General features: G+C 39.3%; 1 protein-coding gene across 2 annotated transcripts in view; it reads left to right on the top strand.

Annotated features, from left to right (window-relative positions):
- nfic (nuclear factor I/C) overlaps positions 1–15,314 on the top strand; it is a 45,652-nt gene that overhangs the window by 18,232 nt on the left and 12,106 nt on the right. For both annotated transcript variants that reach the window (XM_042514345.1, XM_042514350.1), the window contains exons 5-12: positions 4,691–4,765; positions 5,136–5,210; positions 6,049–6,181; positions 7,518–7,639; positions 8,431–8,544; positions 8,655–8,812; positions 10,015–10,198; positions 12,137–12,225. In XM_042514345.1, the coding sequence (XP_042370279.1) occupies positions 4,691–4,765; positions 5,136–5,210; positions 6,049–6,181; positions 7,518–7,639; positions 8,431–8,544; positions 8,655–8,812; positions 10,015–10,198; positions 12,137–12,225 (950 nt within the window). The remainder of the gene's footprint in view (positions 1–4,690; positions 4,766–5,135; positions 5,211–6,048; positions 6,182–7,517; positions 7,640–8,430; positions 8,545–8,654; positions 8,813–10,014; positions 10,199–12,136; positions 12,226–15,314) is intronic.

The following is a 15,314-nucleotide window of genomic DNA, read 5'->3' on the forward strand; positions in this document are numbered from 1 at the left end:
CTGGAGGTATTATGTAAAATTTGTCATTTGGCAGAGTTTTGCTGGCTCTCTGGGCTGTTGCATAGACTACAGGCTGTACTTCCACAGTTTTGTATTGCCCGCCAGGCATGCCGCCACTGCAGACACAAAGAGATATCAAGAGACAGACCAAAACCCCCAACCCGGAGGTGGAAAAAACTGAGATCAAATGGTAAAACTAAGCATTGCTGATTCAATATAAACCAAGAATCTGTCACCGTGTTGCTTCAAATGTTTTCAGGAACATGTTTTAGCTTACATTCTGGCAGTAGAAGGTTCTTTACCTCTTGAGCAAAAGGGAATGCCACAGTCCTTTTTCTGTTTTTTCCTATGATCATGTAGCACCAATTTCAAAAGTATTTGCATATTTCTACTACATAGACAGCCAAAAATCTTTCCAGCTGTGAAATGCTTCTTCAACTACTCACCGCATAATTCATAATTTCTTTGACTTGTCAAGGTTAAATATATAAAGTTCTGTTAGCAGCTGCTAGAAGCTGTGATGTCCATTATAGCCCGCGATGTGGAAATATTGGTTTGAAAAAAACAATGTAAGGGCAAGTTTTTCTTCTAAGACTCATAATTAGTCCAAAAGGGTTCCTCCTTTGGGGAGCATGAATGTGCTCAGGAAATGCCATGGCCATCTGCATATTAGATTATGAGTTATTTTGGGCTGAAGGTGGTGCAATAAGAAAGCTGAAGAAATGTTTAAGGGTGCATTGTTTAGGAGTTAAACAGATGCACGCTAATACTGAGGTTCTCTGAGTCTGCTTCATAAAGGCACCATCTACTTTTTTCTTTTTAGATATTTCAGTGTGGACAAAAGTGTCGGACTGACTGCTGAGCATTTCCAGATTTAGAGCCAAGCTGGCATTGTGGCTAAAAAAAATGTCCTGATGGTGGCACTATAGAGTAAAGGTCAGGGGGTCAACAAAAAACATCAGGTTTCATCCAAGTGGAAACAGGAATGATTGTAAGTTTTATCCCAACCATGTGGCTTCACAGAAACTCAAAGAATCATTAGGAATCATCCACTTGGAGACACAATTATTCATACCACATCTGCAATAATATGTAGGGAAATTCTGAGAAGTTACGTTTTGTCATGGCAAGTGGTTCTAACAGACTCTCAATGTGCTGTGGATGTTTTTGAATCATACTCAGAGCTGCTGTTAGCCGAGAACCTCTGAGCTAAGTTCTTCTCTCTTATTGGTTGCTTGAAACCATTTGTATAAATATATTTAATGCAGCTACGAGTTGAGTCCAAAAACAACTGAAAGAACGCAGTGTTCACATCTGGTTTTTATATTGTGGCTTCAGGAGCTGTAGGAGTCTCATTCACTAACACAATGAAGCGGCAGTTTGATGGGACAGAACAGCACGGATACAACAGCACCAGTGACACCAGGTCACTGCAGCAGTAAATAAAATATCAACCGGCGGCAGAATAAACATGATCAACAGCCAGCCGGGGGAACAGAAGAAAGTTTTGCAGCAGAATGTATTGAGGGCAAGCTCTGACTCACAGTGGTATCACAGTGTCAGGACTGTGGTTTTTAGTATTGTGCTTGTAGAGACAGCTGTAACTCAGCAACACACACTCTCAAAGCGTGCTCTAAAAGCCTTAGTGTTTCCAACAGCACCACTGCAGTAAACTCAAAATGTGCATTAACATTCTGTTAAAAGACATTAATTTCTGTCCTTATTAACACATTTCTAAAAGGAATGCACATAATAAAGAATAAATAATAAGGCAGTAAATTCAAAGGAAAAACAAAATGGAAAAAAAGAAAGGTGAAGGCTGAAGCTTCGGCTTGTTATACATCCCCCTTTTTACTTGGCATATTGTCAGCTTATACACAAATAAATTGAGATTTTACAAAAAACCGAAACAAAACCAGAAACACAAACAATACTCCAATACATTTCATGCAGTGATATTCATATCCCAGATTTTGTTAACCACCTCATTCGAATTTATTTTTTTTTAAATTTGCAAGGTGAACTGATCATTTTTAATTAACTCTCACAATCATTCACAAGTTAAAGGTCCAGTGTTTAGGATTCAGGGAGATATATATGCAGAAATGGAATGTAAAATAATAAGTATGTTTTTCTGTGGAAAATCACCTGAAAATAAGATTTTTTATTTGTTATCTTAGAATGAACCATACATATCTACATAGAGAGTGGGTCCCTGTCGATGGAGATCGCCAAGTTGCGTCGCCATGTTAGTACAGTAGCCAGAACAGACAACCCAAACACTGGCTTCATACAAAGGGGCATTTGTGTTTTTGCATCAGCCCCTGTAGTTTGTAGTCCCTCTGTGACTAGCCAAACATGTTGAAAACACTGATTTGTAACATGAAACTGCTTCATTGTATGTTTTTATGCCCCTGCCCATCTTTATTTATGTATGTCCAGCGCATTCTTGTGAACGCGAAATCTCTTGAATGCCTCAAGGGAATTTCTTCAAATTTGATGTAAATATTAACTTGTACTCAGTGGTGAAGTGGTTAGATTTTGGTGGAAGTAGGTCAAAGGTCAAGGCCCCTGTGACCTCATCTGTCTCATTCTTGTGAATGCAATATCACTAGGATACCTTGAAGGAATTTTTTCAGATTTGGCACAAACAGTCAAGTAGACTTAAGGATGAGCTGATTAAATTTTGATGGTCAAATTGTCAAGGTCACTGTGACCTTGCATTCCTCTCATTTTTGTGGAGGTGATATACCTCAAGAAAACCTTGAAGAAATTTGATCAAATTTAAGACAAACATTCGGTTAGACTCAGTGATGAACTGATTAGAATTAGGTGTATAAAGGTCAAGGTGTCACTGTGTCCTTGCATCCATCTCTTTTTTTGCAAAAGCAATATATGAAGATTGCCTTAAGATAGTTTCCTCAAATTTTGCACATCCACTTGGACCCGGTGGTGACCTCATAAAATGCGTTTTTGGCCATAACTCAAGAACCTTGGGTGCCCACCTTGAAATGGTGATTGTATAAATCATCTGTGCTGGCGGGGGGGAGATGAATGTGAACCAACCATGTTTTCACAGACATGGATGTAAACTTTAAGTGCAATTTGACTAGTGCATGGAGGCATACAAATTCATGGTGGTATTATGGTAGTTATGAATTTAAATCACCTGGTCTGTTTATACTGTAGAGAAAGAAACCTCTACAGTTAATTCGGCACCCGCTAAAAACCTCTTGAACAACGAGTGCTGAAGGAATTCTAATCGGGAGTTCACACTTGGCACATGGCAGACGTTTCAGCTGGTTGCAAACTGTAGTACTCAGTGCAGCCTGAGTCTCCTGATTTTATACAAGTAGAACTACACAGTCACAAATACTGTACTAGTTTTCCAAATGATCACTTGCACAAAGTGCTGAAAATGTCTTTAACTCCAGATTTGCCAGAACAACGGTGTAATCTTACGCAGCTACACCCCCAGCTCAGATGACTGAATGGAAATCTTATCAAAAGCTATAAGACCTGACTGAACCGAAGGATTTGATGATTTACTCTGTTTGAAAAAGCAGTCATGCACATAACCGCAACACTTGTTCTACTTATTCTGTAATTTGGTTATTCAGTGGTTGAAACCACTTTACTTGATGCTCAGCTCATGACAGTGTGCACATAATGTGGATGCAGGATGTCCCTGTTGTTGGTGATTAGACTGCTTGTTTTGCAAACTGGTGACACCAGCTACCAACACATTAATCATGTACTGGTGGAGGCATACATTCTGGTTCAAATCTTCTCAAAAAGCTTTCTCACCAAAGACATCATAATGGGATACAACTGAAGCTAGTCACGGCTTGTGTTCCATTTAAGTGTCCCATTATAATACCAGTGAGCCAGCCTGCTCAAACCTGGAACACATTACTGAAAGTAGCCATTACTAATGTTATTTCAGTAGTTACAGTTGTGTAACAAGTCAAAATGTCCACCATGAAAATGGTTCACAGTGGCAAAATGTATTACTGTGCCCTGCCCTCTACTGGCATGAGTTATGTACAACACTTGATTAGCAGGACAGAACCTTGAGATATAAACACAAGACAACGTCAGACAAGATTCTCACACACCAAAGCCACCAGTGTTGGTTTCATTCATCAGTTTAGTGTTTATCACTTCAAAACGGCCACTGCATGCTGCTGCAACATCGCTGTTGCCACTCCTTAACCAAGCAACCAGTTGCTATCCAGCTGTACTGTAGAAGCACTGTCCTTGATGGCACCAGATGGACTCAAACTGGGACACTGTGGTTCTTTGGTACACATTCTACACCAGGATACACCCTAATGCCTCAGGAGACAGTGATGATAGCAAACAATATATGAGACAAACTGGCTAACATTGGTGACCTGTGACAGTTGGGTCACAACTGTGTGCCCCTGTTTGCAACCAATGACATACTTTGTCCTGTTCTGGTTGTCAGCCACCCTGGTGGTGTACCAATTATATTGAAATTGACTATTTTCAAACCCCATCTGACTCACTGCTCAACCTGTGCTGCAAAGCCGAGGGGGTCAACACAGTTTAACTCTGTTAAACACTAAATCAACACTGGTTCAAGCCTTGGTGACAATGGTATTTGACTTGTTTAAACTGTCCTGATTTATTGATTAATAATGAAATTTCTCTTCTCTCTCTCCAGAGGCAGAGCAGAGCAGCAGTCCCAGTCGCACGGGGGTGGGTTCTGATCAGGAGGACAGTCGAACAGCCACCATGGGTAATGCAAAGGATCTTCCATTATAGAGCCATAATGATGATCATTTTTGCATGTGCATAAGCCAGATTTTCTTTTCTTTATTTACTGTCTGTTAATTTTCTTTATTAGTTGGTTCAATAATATGAACAAATACAATAAGTGCCTGATACATATATAGGCCATTAACTTGGTTTGATGTCAGAAATTAAATGAATACTAAGTCTCCAAGGATATTTAAGCCACTTGGAATAGACAAGAAAAGTAACACACCATCCATGTAACATAATCGTGTGGCATTTCTATGGAAAAGTGTATGATCATCTAATGTTGCTGCTCTAGACTCACACACTCACTAACAGTTTGAGTGTCTAACTCTTGTTTGTTTCTACAGATGGTCCGGAGTTCCAGGAGAGTTTTGTGACATCAGGAGTTTTCAGTGTCACTGAGCTGGTCCAGGTCTCAAGAAGTAAGTCCACTTTACCATTAGTTTTCTTTACCCAACCTCCTACCACCATTCACTGTAACACCAAATCTGTACTTAGGAGTTTCAGTTACGCTGAACATGTCACGCCGTATGTATGTAGAGCTGGCAGTTAGGGCAGTTAAGAACACTGCATTCTTAACACAGCAATATTCCATTAGATTTGGGAAACAGGACTTTCCGATTCATGATTATGACTTACATATATACTTGTAAACAAATAATCGACATAACCTTATCTGTGACCCCTACCTCAATGAAAGAGAAATGAATAAACAATGAGAAAAAATTTGGGCTTGCACCACACAAAAATGATTTTGCAAATAAACCATTGTTCCCGTTACATTTTTGACAGCTTAAAATTTAAAGGCAAGTCAAGGCCTTGATTTGTGACAGCTTGTGCAACTTGGCTTCTGCAAACTTAAAGCAGATTAATCAGGCCGTTCTTAGTCTGAGGCATCATCCTTTCTCCAACTGCTGCGCTGAACTGACAGACACACCTTTCCCTGTTGTTCCATAATGTGATTAACTGATGTTGGATTGATGCAAAGTGCTATCAGATAATAAACATTTGATTATCTTTACACAAAGAGAGAAAAGAAGGCAAATGATTAAAAAAAATGCAGGCACTTCAACCTAGCTAGAATACCTGATGAGCATTTCTTGTTGAGTGTGATATTTTGCATTTAACTGGCCAAAAGATGGAAACACAATTATTGAGAGACTGATATTCAATTTTCAATATGTAGATCATAACCAGAATGTGTGTGTGTGTGTGTGTGTGTGTGTGTGTGTGTGTGTGTGTGTGTGTGTGTGTGTGTAGCTCCAGTAGTCACAGGAGTGGGACCTAGTTTCTCTATGGGGGAGCTCCAGGGTCATTTGGCCTACGACCTCAACCAGTCTGTCAACCAGCCAGTCAGCCTCAGACGATCATTGGCCAGCACCTCATCCAGCGGGTAAGCACACAGGCACACAGGCACACGCGCGTGCGCACACACGCACGCACACACGCACGCACGCACGCACACACACACACACACACACACACACTGCTAATGGCTATGTATCTCCATTGACTTCCTTGTATTAACCTTTATCATCAGAACATCCGAAAGTACGTAACCAGTTTTGTTAATTATTCTTACTCTTATCCCAGTACTAACATTAGCAATTCTTATATGACTTTGAGCCCTATCATGATGGCAAAGAAATTCTCCCTCTGTGTCCCATTGGAAGGACTCCTCTCCCTCAGTTTTTGTTTTTAAACCAAATACGATAGAACATGAGGCTGTTCTTTTCTAAAGGCACCACAGATGCAGCCTTTTTTCCAAATGTGGAGGACATTATTGGTGTGTCCTTTATAGTCCTCATGATCTGTATTCCACTACGTGCTGGTCACTAAGGAGTGCAGAGGGACTGATGAGGATGCTATTGTGAATCCTCAAAAGTGTGTATGCAGCAAATATGACAAATGGATGGATGGATGGATGAATGAATGAATGAATGAATGGATGGATTCACTAGAAATCAATTCAACTGATCAAAGACAGCATGGTTGTATGTTTGGTTTTTGGTAAGGATTAGTGTTTAGATTAGAACTATGAAGGAGATAGTCATACATAATTAAAGAATAACGTGTAGCTAATTGATATTTTCTTTTGATTGATTTGTTTGATTTGTTTTCTTGTTATGTAAGCATTTGGGTTGTTAAACTTGAACTTCTGGTTCAAGCAGATGTGTGCCTGTAATGATCAAGTGAATAGCTACTCTTTAGGGTCAAGAGTTGTGCTTTTGTTTAGTTAGTCATCTTCTATGCCATTAACAGCTTCTTTTTGTGCATAAAATGTCACAGGATGACCCATTAGAAGATCTCGAGAGGCACTGAAATATAGTTTTATTTTGTCTGTATTTCATTTTTGTTACTTGCCAGATCAGAAATACAGATCAAACTCTCAGCCACACTCAGATAGTGTACTGCTGAATGCTGAAACGTCATTGTTCCCAGTGACAGTGTACACAGTGCCTACACATATTAACTGTAGCATTGTATAGCTACAACCATAGCCGTATAGCTATAGCCATGCTATAGCTATACTTACTGAAAGCCTTACTGTACGACCCTCCAACTTTCTACTTACGTACTGTAGTTACTGAAGCACTTTTAGCCATTGAACAACAAAACTACTCAAGAGGACACTTTTATATTTTCTAGATTTCTGCTTTCATCACTTCACACAGTGCGCCATGAAATTATGATGCTAGATGTCTGAGCGTCTGTATATGTGTGTGCAGGAGTAAGCGTCATAAGTCTGGCTCAATGGAGGAAGAGGCTGACAGCCCAGGAGGGGAGTATTATCACTCGCCTTCCTCTCCTGCCAGTAGCTCCAGGAACTGGACTGATGACATGGAAGGAGGTAACAAAATAAGATATATAGCATCCACTGTCTGTACTGGACACACTAAAGCATGAGTATAAATAAATGTGGTACTTACATACTGAAATGGTCATTATCAGCCAACTTTGTTTGCCACCCTCTCTATGGTCAGAGAACGCCAGCATGCACAGGTCTGGATCAGCTCAGTCAGTAACAGCTCAGTGTTAGTTTATCTACAGTAGATATTTAACATTTGTTAAAAAAAGGAATGTCTTTGTGTCAGATCACATTGCATAAACACAGCTGATTAATTAAACTAAACTAAGAGGCAGAGTTTAGTTTAGATGATAAGTTTGTATTTACAAAGTGAAGTCAATTACAAATGAATCAATGAGGTGCTATAAGTCATGACTCTCTCTGTCCCAAAACATGACTGAACTTAAAGTGAAGTACATTGCTGACTGTGTAGAGTGTAGTTAAAATAATGCAACTTTTTTAATTTTCTCCATTATTAAGCTTTTTTGTCTATTTTTTGACATCATTGTAACTTTTTTTTATTATGTGTTTCTTATCTATTTTTTAAAAATATTGTAGATGGGTACTGGTCTGAGGCATAAGTCCAGGTCAATTTTTCATTCCAAGTCTGAAGCATCTAGTTTCACAGTGATAAACTTGCCTAAGGGCCAGTAACAGCAGTGGTTGTGCTGGAGATAAAAAGATAGATTTACAGCTGCTGTGATGCTCTTTAAACCAATAAGTTAACAGATTTAAAGGGTTCAAGCACTTTAGCTGCTTGCACCAATAAATATGTCAACATGTGTGTGTTTTAGGTCTGTCTCCTCCAGTGAAGAAGGCAGAGCTGGACAGTCCCTCTCCCCAGGAAGACTCACCAAGACTGGGCTCCTTCACTCAGCATCACCGGCCAGTCATAGCTGTTCACAGTGGTCAGTTTAGTGAACATAATTTTCTCCCATAGGGGTGAAACCAAAAACAAAATGTAATTTACTGTGTTTGTGTCTTCTCTCCCTCTTGTGTCTCATCTCTCTCTGTCCAGGTCTGTCTCGGAGTCCCCACCCCTCCTCATCTATTCATTTCCCGCCCTCGTCCTACTTCCCCCACGGAGCAATCCGCTATCCTCCTCACCTGGCCCAGGACCCCCTAAAAGATCTGGTGTCATTGGCCTGCGACCCTGCAAACCAAACGCCCAGCTCAGTGAGTATAACTGTCTGATGGTCAGCTTTAAGAAGAAAATATCATAGAGCTTCATTAATAATTTGCATTTAATATATTTTAATTTAGAACCTAAACCTAAACAAATACACACACAGACACACAAAGAAACAAAAAAAGAAGAAACAGCACCTGAATGAACAAAGAAACTGCTATAACACTATTGCCTTTGTGTAGATGGTATAATTATTATATTAGCAGCGGTTAATATTTGTTTAGACTGTTGAGGCAACATCAGGGTTTTTTGGTTTTTAGGGGTGCGTTCTGATTCACATACTTTTTCTTTTTTACTTGTCGTAGGTAGTACGGTGGCCCCTTCATAGTATGTACTGTTGCGCTAAGTATACACACAAGAGGGACATACTACTTCCTCTTAATACTGGACCCTGAACTTTGACCCTCTTGCTAATATATATGTTACCATGGAGATAAAACAGCTTGCCAGAGACCACGGTTGGCCCTGAGAGCTCTGTGGTTGGTACTTTGCAATGTTTGTAGTTTTAACTTTTAAGTTACAGCTGCATGCATTTTAGATTCTTACATTTTATATCCATGACAGTGAAATTTGCCTACATATGCATTTCTCTATCAGTGTTTTTTTTCTGTCTTTTTTTGTTGTTGGTAATCTCCATGATAATTTTGTTCACTTAAACAATTTATAGTCCTATTATTACCATTCGACCATTCCTAAGTTACTTGAATGTGCTGTCATGTATCAATGCATTTTATGAAAGCTCTTAATGAGCAGCCAGGTGTGACAGATTTGTCTTTATAGCACTAGTCAAAGACTAAACAGCTCTCCCTTGTGGAGAACCTGAAGACTGAAGTTTTTGACAAATTAGTGCCATACTGTTCTATGAATATAACTCTATAAGCAATTACTTACTGTTAAATGTGAGTCAGTGGCAACTACTTTTTTCTTACATATTGCACAGTGCATGCATGTGTCACTCACAGTGAGTTCCTGCCTACACATGATAATGGTTTTCATACCTCAGAGTTGCAAACTTGATGGAAAACTGCTTCTAAAAGTTTTTTACCTTCAAAGTGTAAATTCATGTAAAAAAAAATGATATTCACAAACTAGGGCTACAATGATCAACTGTATAGTGCAAAGTAAAACAGTGTTGCAACACATATTAATTATGAGTGTATTTGGTTGTCTATCTTTCTATTTTTTCCAGCTGAATGGCAGCAACCAGATTAAAGTGCCCAGTCACTACATCTCCTCTCAGATGTTGGCACCCCCTGGACCAGCACCCTCCCTGGCTCCTCCCCCCTCGTCCCTGCCTCGGCCGACGCTGTCTGCAGAGTCAAAGGCCACTACCACCTCCTCTGATGGGGGAGCAAACTCCCCCACATCACCCAGTAAGTGGTCATAACTAACTTCCACTGACAGTGTTGATGTGTGGCTTGACACAGAACATGTACCTGTATTTATATGCCTGTATTTGTACTTACAAATACAGAAATTGTTGGGATGAAAATTGCGAAGAAAGATATCACAGTTTTCATTTTTCAAAAATGAAAAAAGGCAACATCAACAGCAACTCAAGCGCAGGAGTGGATGTTTTATGAAACTGTTGACATAGTTACATTAATATGCAATGTTACACAACTTCATAGCTGTGCATTGTCTTTATAACTCATTTATCATTTATTTGATCTTTTCTTTTATTATTATTATTATTAGTGGTAGTGGTAGTAGTAGGAGTAGAAGTCGTATTAGTAGTAGATGTAGTAGTAGTAGTAGTAGTAGTAGTTGTAGATGTTCAAAATCACAAATTATCCTCCTATCAAGTATTGTCTGTGTATCCACAGCTTAATATAGTTTATGCAATAGAAATCAATTATCAATTCTTGTCCACAAAGTATTAAAAGCATTGAAGAGCTATACTAATGCACTGGGTGACATGTTGCCACAGTATGATAAAGTGCTTCTCAGTTACACAGATATGAACTACAGTTGTACAGTGGTTTTAAAATAAAGTGATAAACAAGTGATCAACATTTAATTCAAATGCAGTTAAACTGTACATGAGAAATAAAGTCTATTACTCATAGTGTTATGATATTATCATCTTAAGGACCACTGACATTAATGGAGAAGAAGTCAACTTATAGTAAATTAAAAAAGAGATGCAATAAAATGTTTTGTATGGCTTTAAATAAATCAGTAGAACCTGAGCAGGTTGCAATTACATTAAAATATTCCCAACAACCTAGTTTACATGACAAACCACAAAGAACTTGTCTCACCTTGCATTTAGAGAGAGAGAGCAGCAGCAGCTCAGAGTGGAGGACGTAGAGGTGGAGGCTGACTGGTTTTAAAACTCGGGGAGAACGGGGTCGGCGGGGACATTTTGTATCATCATGAAATAGCCTTACATTACTCACAAATTCCTTGAACAATAATAAAAATAAATTGATATCTTAACAGATACAGGTTTCTGCTTAAAATTTATCAAGTTTTAGAGCATAACCCAAACACGAAAGGCATCATTTTGTAAAATATACAAGGAGGGAATTTTCCCAAAATTCCACCTCCCTGAGGTGGCTGGGGAGCCCATCTCTGGGAAAAGGGAGACTAAAGGGGGACTCATGGGCTCATTTCTGGAGGTCAGAGGTCAAGGGACTCCTGTAAATTGGCCATATCGTTTTTTCCATCGCCAAATTTTTGCCTAACATATTCAGCCCCCTCCTGAGAAGCCAGCATGACATGGTTGGTACCACTGGATTGCTTAAGTCTATTAGTTTCAGACAGGAATGTGGGCTGGGGACTAACGTAATTTAAAAAAAAAAAAACAACAAAAAAAAACGCATTATGTACGGACCTCTATCACATCGCAGTTAACATGTTAACGCGGACACCTTAGTTTATAATAACAGCTGTGGGAAATTTTGCCAGTTTCACAATCAGGAATACTTCTCAGGACAGACGTTAACATATCAGCTGGGTGGAGTTTGTCTTCCTACCTGCAATAGAAAGATGGGTAGTATTCTGTCCAGTGAAAGTAGACTGACTAACATCAGATTTGTTGCCTCTGTTGGTTTTTCTTGGAAGAAATCTAAACAAACAACAACTAAGTGAAAAGATGTGACCTTGTTTCCCAGCAGTGATCACACAGACAGCAGAGTTGGCTCTGAGTTGTATCAGGATATATTAGTGACTCGCTTTGATGCTGTTCTCTGTTGTAGCTCCATTGTGATTTGGACAGATTTTTTTAAAAGTGTCTGCCTCATGCAACTGTACAAGTGACATGGAATTATGAGGACATTATAAGACTGATGTTGTAACACCCTCAGCATACTCGGCCCCTGGGACGCCCCCCGCCAATCGCACCTCCTTCGTTGGAGTCACCCCTCGAGACCCAGGTGGACTCTACCAAGCCCAGGTTAGTAAGCTTCATTTGACATTGTCGAGCTTAAGGTAGAAGGAATTCAGTTGATCCTATAAAACCCAGATAAAAGCCTCTAGAATATGTTAAGAAAACTAATCACTTACTCATAGTTGGATTTCGCCGTGCAATAAGTTACAGAGGATGCTTCTATATGCTGAGGTCTGTATATATCCACCTCTTAAATCCTCTGCCCCTCCTAACATACAGAAAAGGGTTAATATTTGCTTTGTAGTGCTCAAATTATGATTATTGTACTACATTTTAACATCAGTTAAATATGAGTTCTAAATTAGAATGACTAAATATGATTTAATGCATCCACTCTGGACTGTGTACGCTGCTCTTTCACTGTCTTATTTACCTCTAAAAGTAACATTTCACGTCATCTCTTTCTGTGAGTTATTGTAATAGCTTTCAATAACAAGTCAGTGCTCTGTGATCTCAGTGCTCTGTTGGATCAAATTGACAAAATCTTAAAAAAAAAAAAAGACCTCTAATCTATCTGACAATAAAATGCTGGTTGGCAGATGAACCTTGTCAGGACTGTCTGAAGCTTCAATCCAAAAATGGTAGTTTGTCAGAGGCCTGTGTTGGAAAAATCCTGTATCAGTCAGGCAGCTGTGAGGTAGGTGAGTGGGTCAGTCAGTGGCAGGTTGAAGCTATGTGGGTGTTGTAGTAAAGTGGCAGCAATAAGTATGCAGTGAAGGTGGTACAAATGGCGGCGTGTGTGTGTGTGTGTGTGTGTGTGTGTGTGTGTGTGTGTGTGTGTCTGTGCATGTGTGCGTGCGTGCGTGCGTGTGTGTGTCAATAGGTAGTGTAGGTACTAAATATGTACTATACACAATATGTCTGGATAAAGAGGAGAGCTGTGGATTGTGTTGTTGCTGCTGCATTGCAGTGCCTCTGCTCCAGACCCAGCTCCGCTATTACTGCTGAGACAGAAGTCCTCTCTGTCTCTTTCTGTCTGTCTCTTTCCCCCTCACTCTCTGTCATTGTGTTTCTAACTCTTTGTCTCTTGCTGCCATGTAATGAAATGGATTTGATGATTCTCTCTCCCTCTCTTTCTTTCTCCGTCTCTCTAACTCTCTGTCTGTCTCGGTGCATTTCTTAAACAGCTAAATGCAAGTTCTTAGTGGTTTATAATTACAACTAGGTTGTTCGGGTATGAAATGTGATTAAAATCCGATCTCATTTTCAATTACTTTATGTTGGTTTTGATTAGCAACGCATGTCAAAACAAAAGGGAGAGGAAATTACACAGCTTGCATTTTGGACATTTGTTGAAACAGCCCTCTTTATTTAAAAAACTACAACGCAGCCTTACCACTTTCAAGCTGACAAAAGCACAGATGAATGAGTGTCAGTGCTTGCGGGTTCATTGCATGCCATACTCAGATGGATCTAAAACATCTTGGCTCAATCCTTGTAAGACTGTTTTGGCACAGCAGATGATCAGTATGTCACCATGTATGTCTGGTGAACAATGTAAATAGTAATTAACTCAAGTGATCCATGCAGCAAAATGACAAGTTTTAGTCATAACATGGGAATTTTGTACTGATCCAGAACTGGTGCTAAGAACACTGTAGCTAACTAAATTAACAAATGGTATCCATGGGTACTGTACATAGTATGTGCACCATGTCATGATTAACCACTGTATCTGCATCAATTCATACCATATTCTGATTGTTTGGTCTGTAGGCATTGCTCATTGCAGCAGCCACTTTGTGAAACTTTGGTCTGACATTTCTGACACTTTCAGAATTTGAAACAGCCTGTCTTTGGTCTCTGGACCTGTAAATCAGCTGTCAGCAGACGTGTCTCACAGTGAGGTGTAGGAGCAGCAGTTTTGATTGACGGCCAGAGATTTTCTCCTGCGATTCCCCAACTTTGATATGAGAAAGCCCAAAATGAAAGGTGTATAAGGGGCATTAAAATGTTAAGATGTCCACACACGACTCAAAGCTTGTGCAGAAGCAAATGACCCAAGTTCATGTTGTAATTAAACTGACTGAACATCATGAACACAGGAATTACTTTCTCACCAGAGAGACAGTACGAGTATGTGGCAGTGTTGGCAACAATTAATCATGGATCAATATAGGGGTCTATTGTTGTAAATAGCCTGTTGTAGATGAAGCTGCAGGCTAATAAGCTAAGCTGGATGATTACATACTGGTGTGGATGCCAGAGGAGGAGACACTGTACTCTTTTTTAAGTCCTTTAACTTTATCGTCGCTATCGACTAAGGTGAATTAGCAGAGTTCCATTTTCTTTTAAAATGTTTGATAAACTGAGTCAGCACTGTTTATAAATGAACCAATAAGTAAAATATTTATATGAACAACAGCTGAAGTCTGTAAGAAATCATAAAATATGTCAATTTGTCAATAATGACTGTCTCAAATGTCTTTATAATTATTTACTCAAATATTAAGGGTGTAACAAAGCATTTATGAAGTGATTGTACATATGTATATTTAGTGATAGATGGCAGTGTTTATAATGTCCTGATATAGGATTACAGTTTCTATGTCTCTGCACTGGCAATAGATAGATAAACAGAGGCATTATGTTTTTTGATTGTCTGGTAGTCCCATTCTTGTGAATGCAATATCTCAAGAGCACATTGAGAAAATTTGTCCAGATTTGGCACAAATGTCCACTTGGACTCAACGATGGACTGATTAGATATTGGTGGTCAAAGGTCACTCTGACCTTGTCTTGTCCCAGTCTAGTAAATGTAATATCTCAAGAGGGCCTTAAGGGAGTTTCCTGGAATTCGGCACAAACGTCCACTTAGACTGAAGTGACATAGACTTAGACTTCTGTGATGTGATGAATGGACATGAATAGAATAGAATAGAAATAGAAAAGAAAGCCTTATTGTTGGTATACAATGTATGATGAAATGAAAAATGCTACACCTATAGGTGCGTGACAATCAGACAGCTCAGTTAAGAATAGAACATCTATCAGAATGAACTACTACCTGTATAAATGTGAATTAGGTCATTTTGTCAGATACCGGTATCTATCAGAATAGTCTACAACATGTATAAATGTAGTTCAATGTAGAG

The sequence above is a fragment of the Plectropomus leopardus genome, chromosome 3 (genome assembly GCF_008729295.1).
Source record: "Plectropomus leopardus isolate mb chromosome 3, YSFRI_Pleo_2.0, whole genome shotgun sequence".
Lineage (NCBI taxonomy): Eukaryota > Metazoa > Chordata > Actinopteri > Perciformes > Serranidae > Plectropomus > Plectropomus leopardus.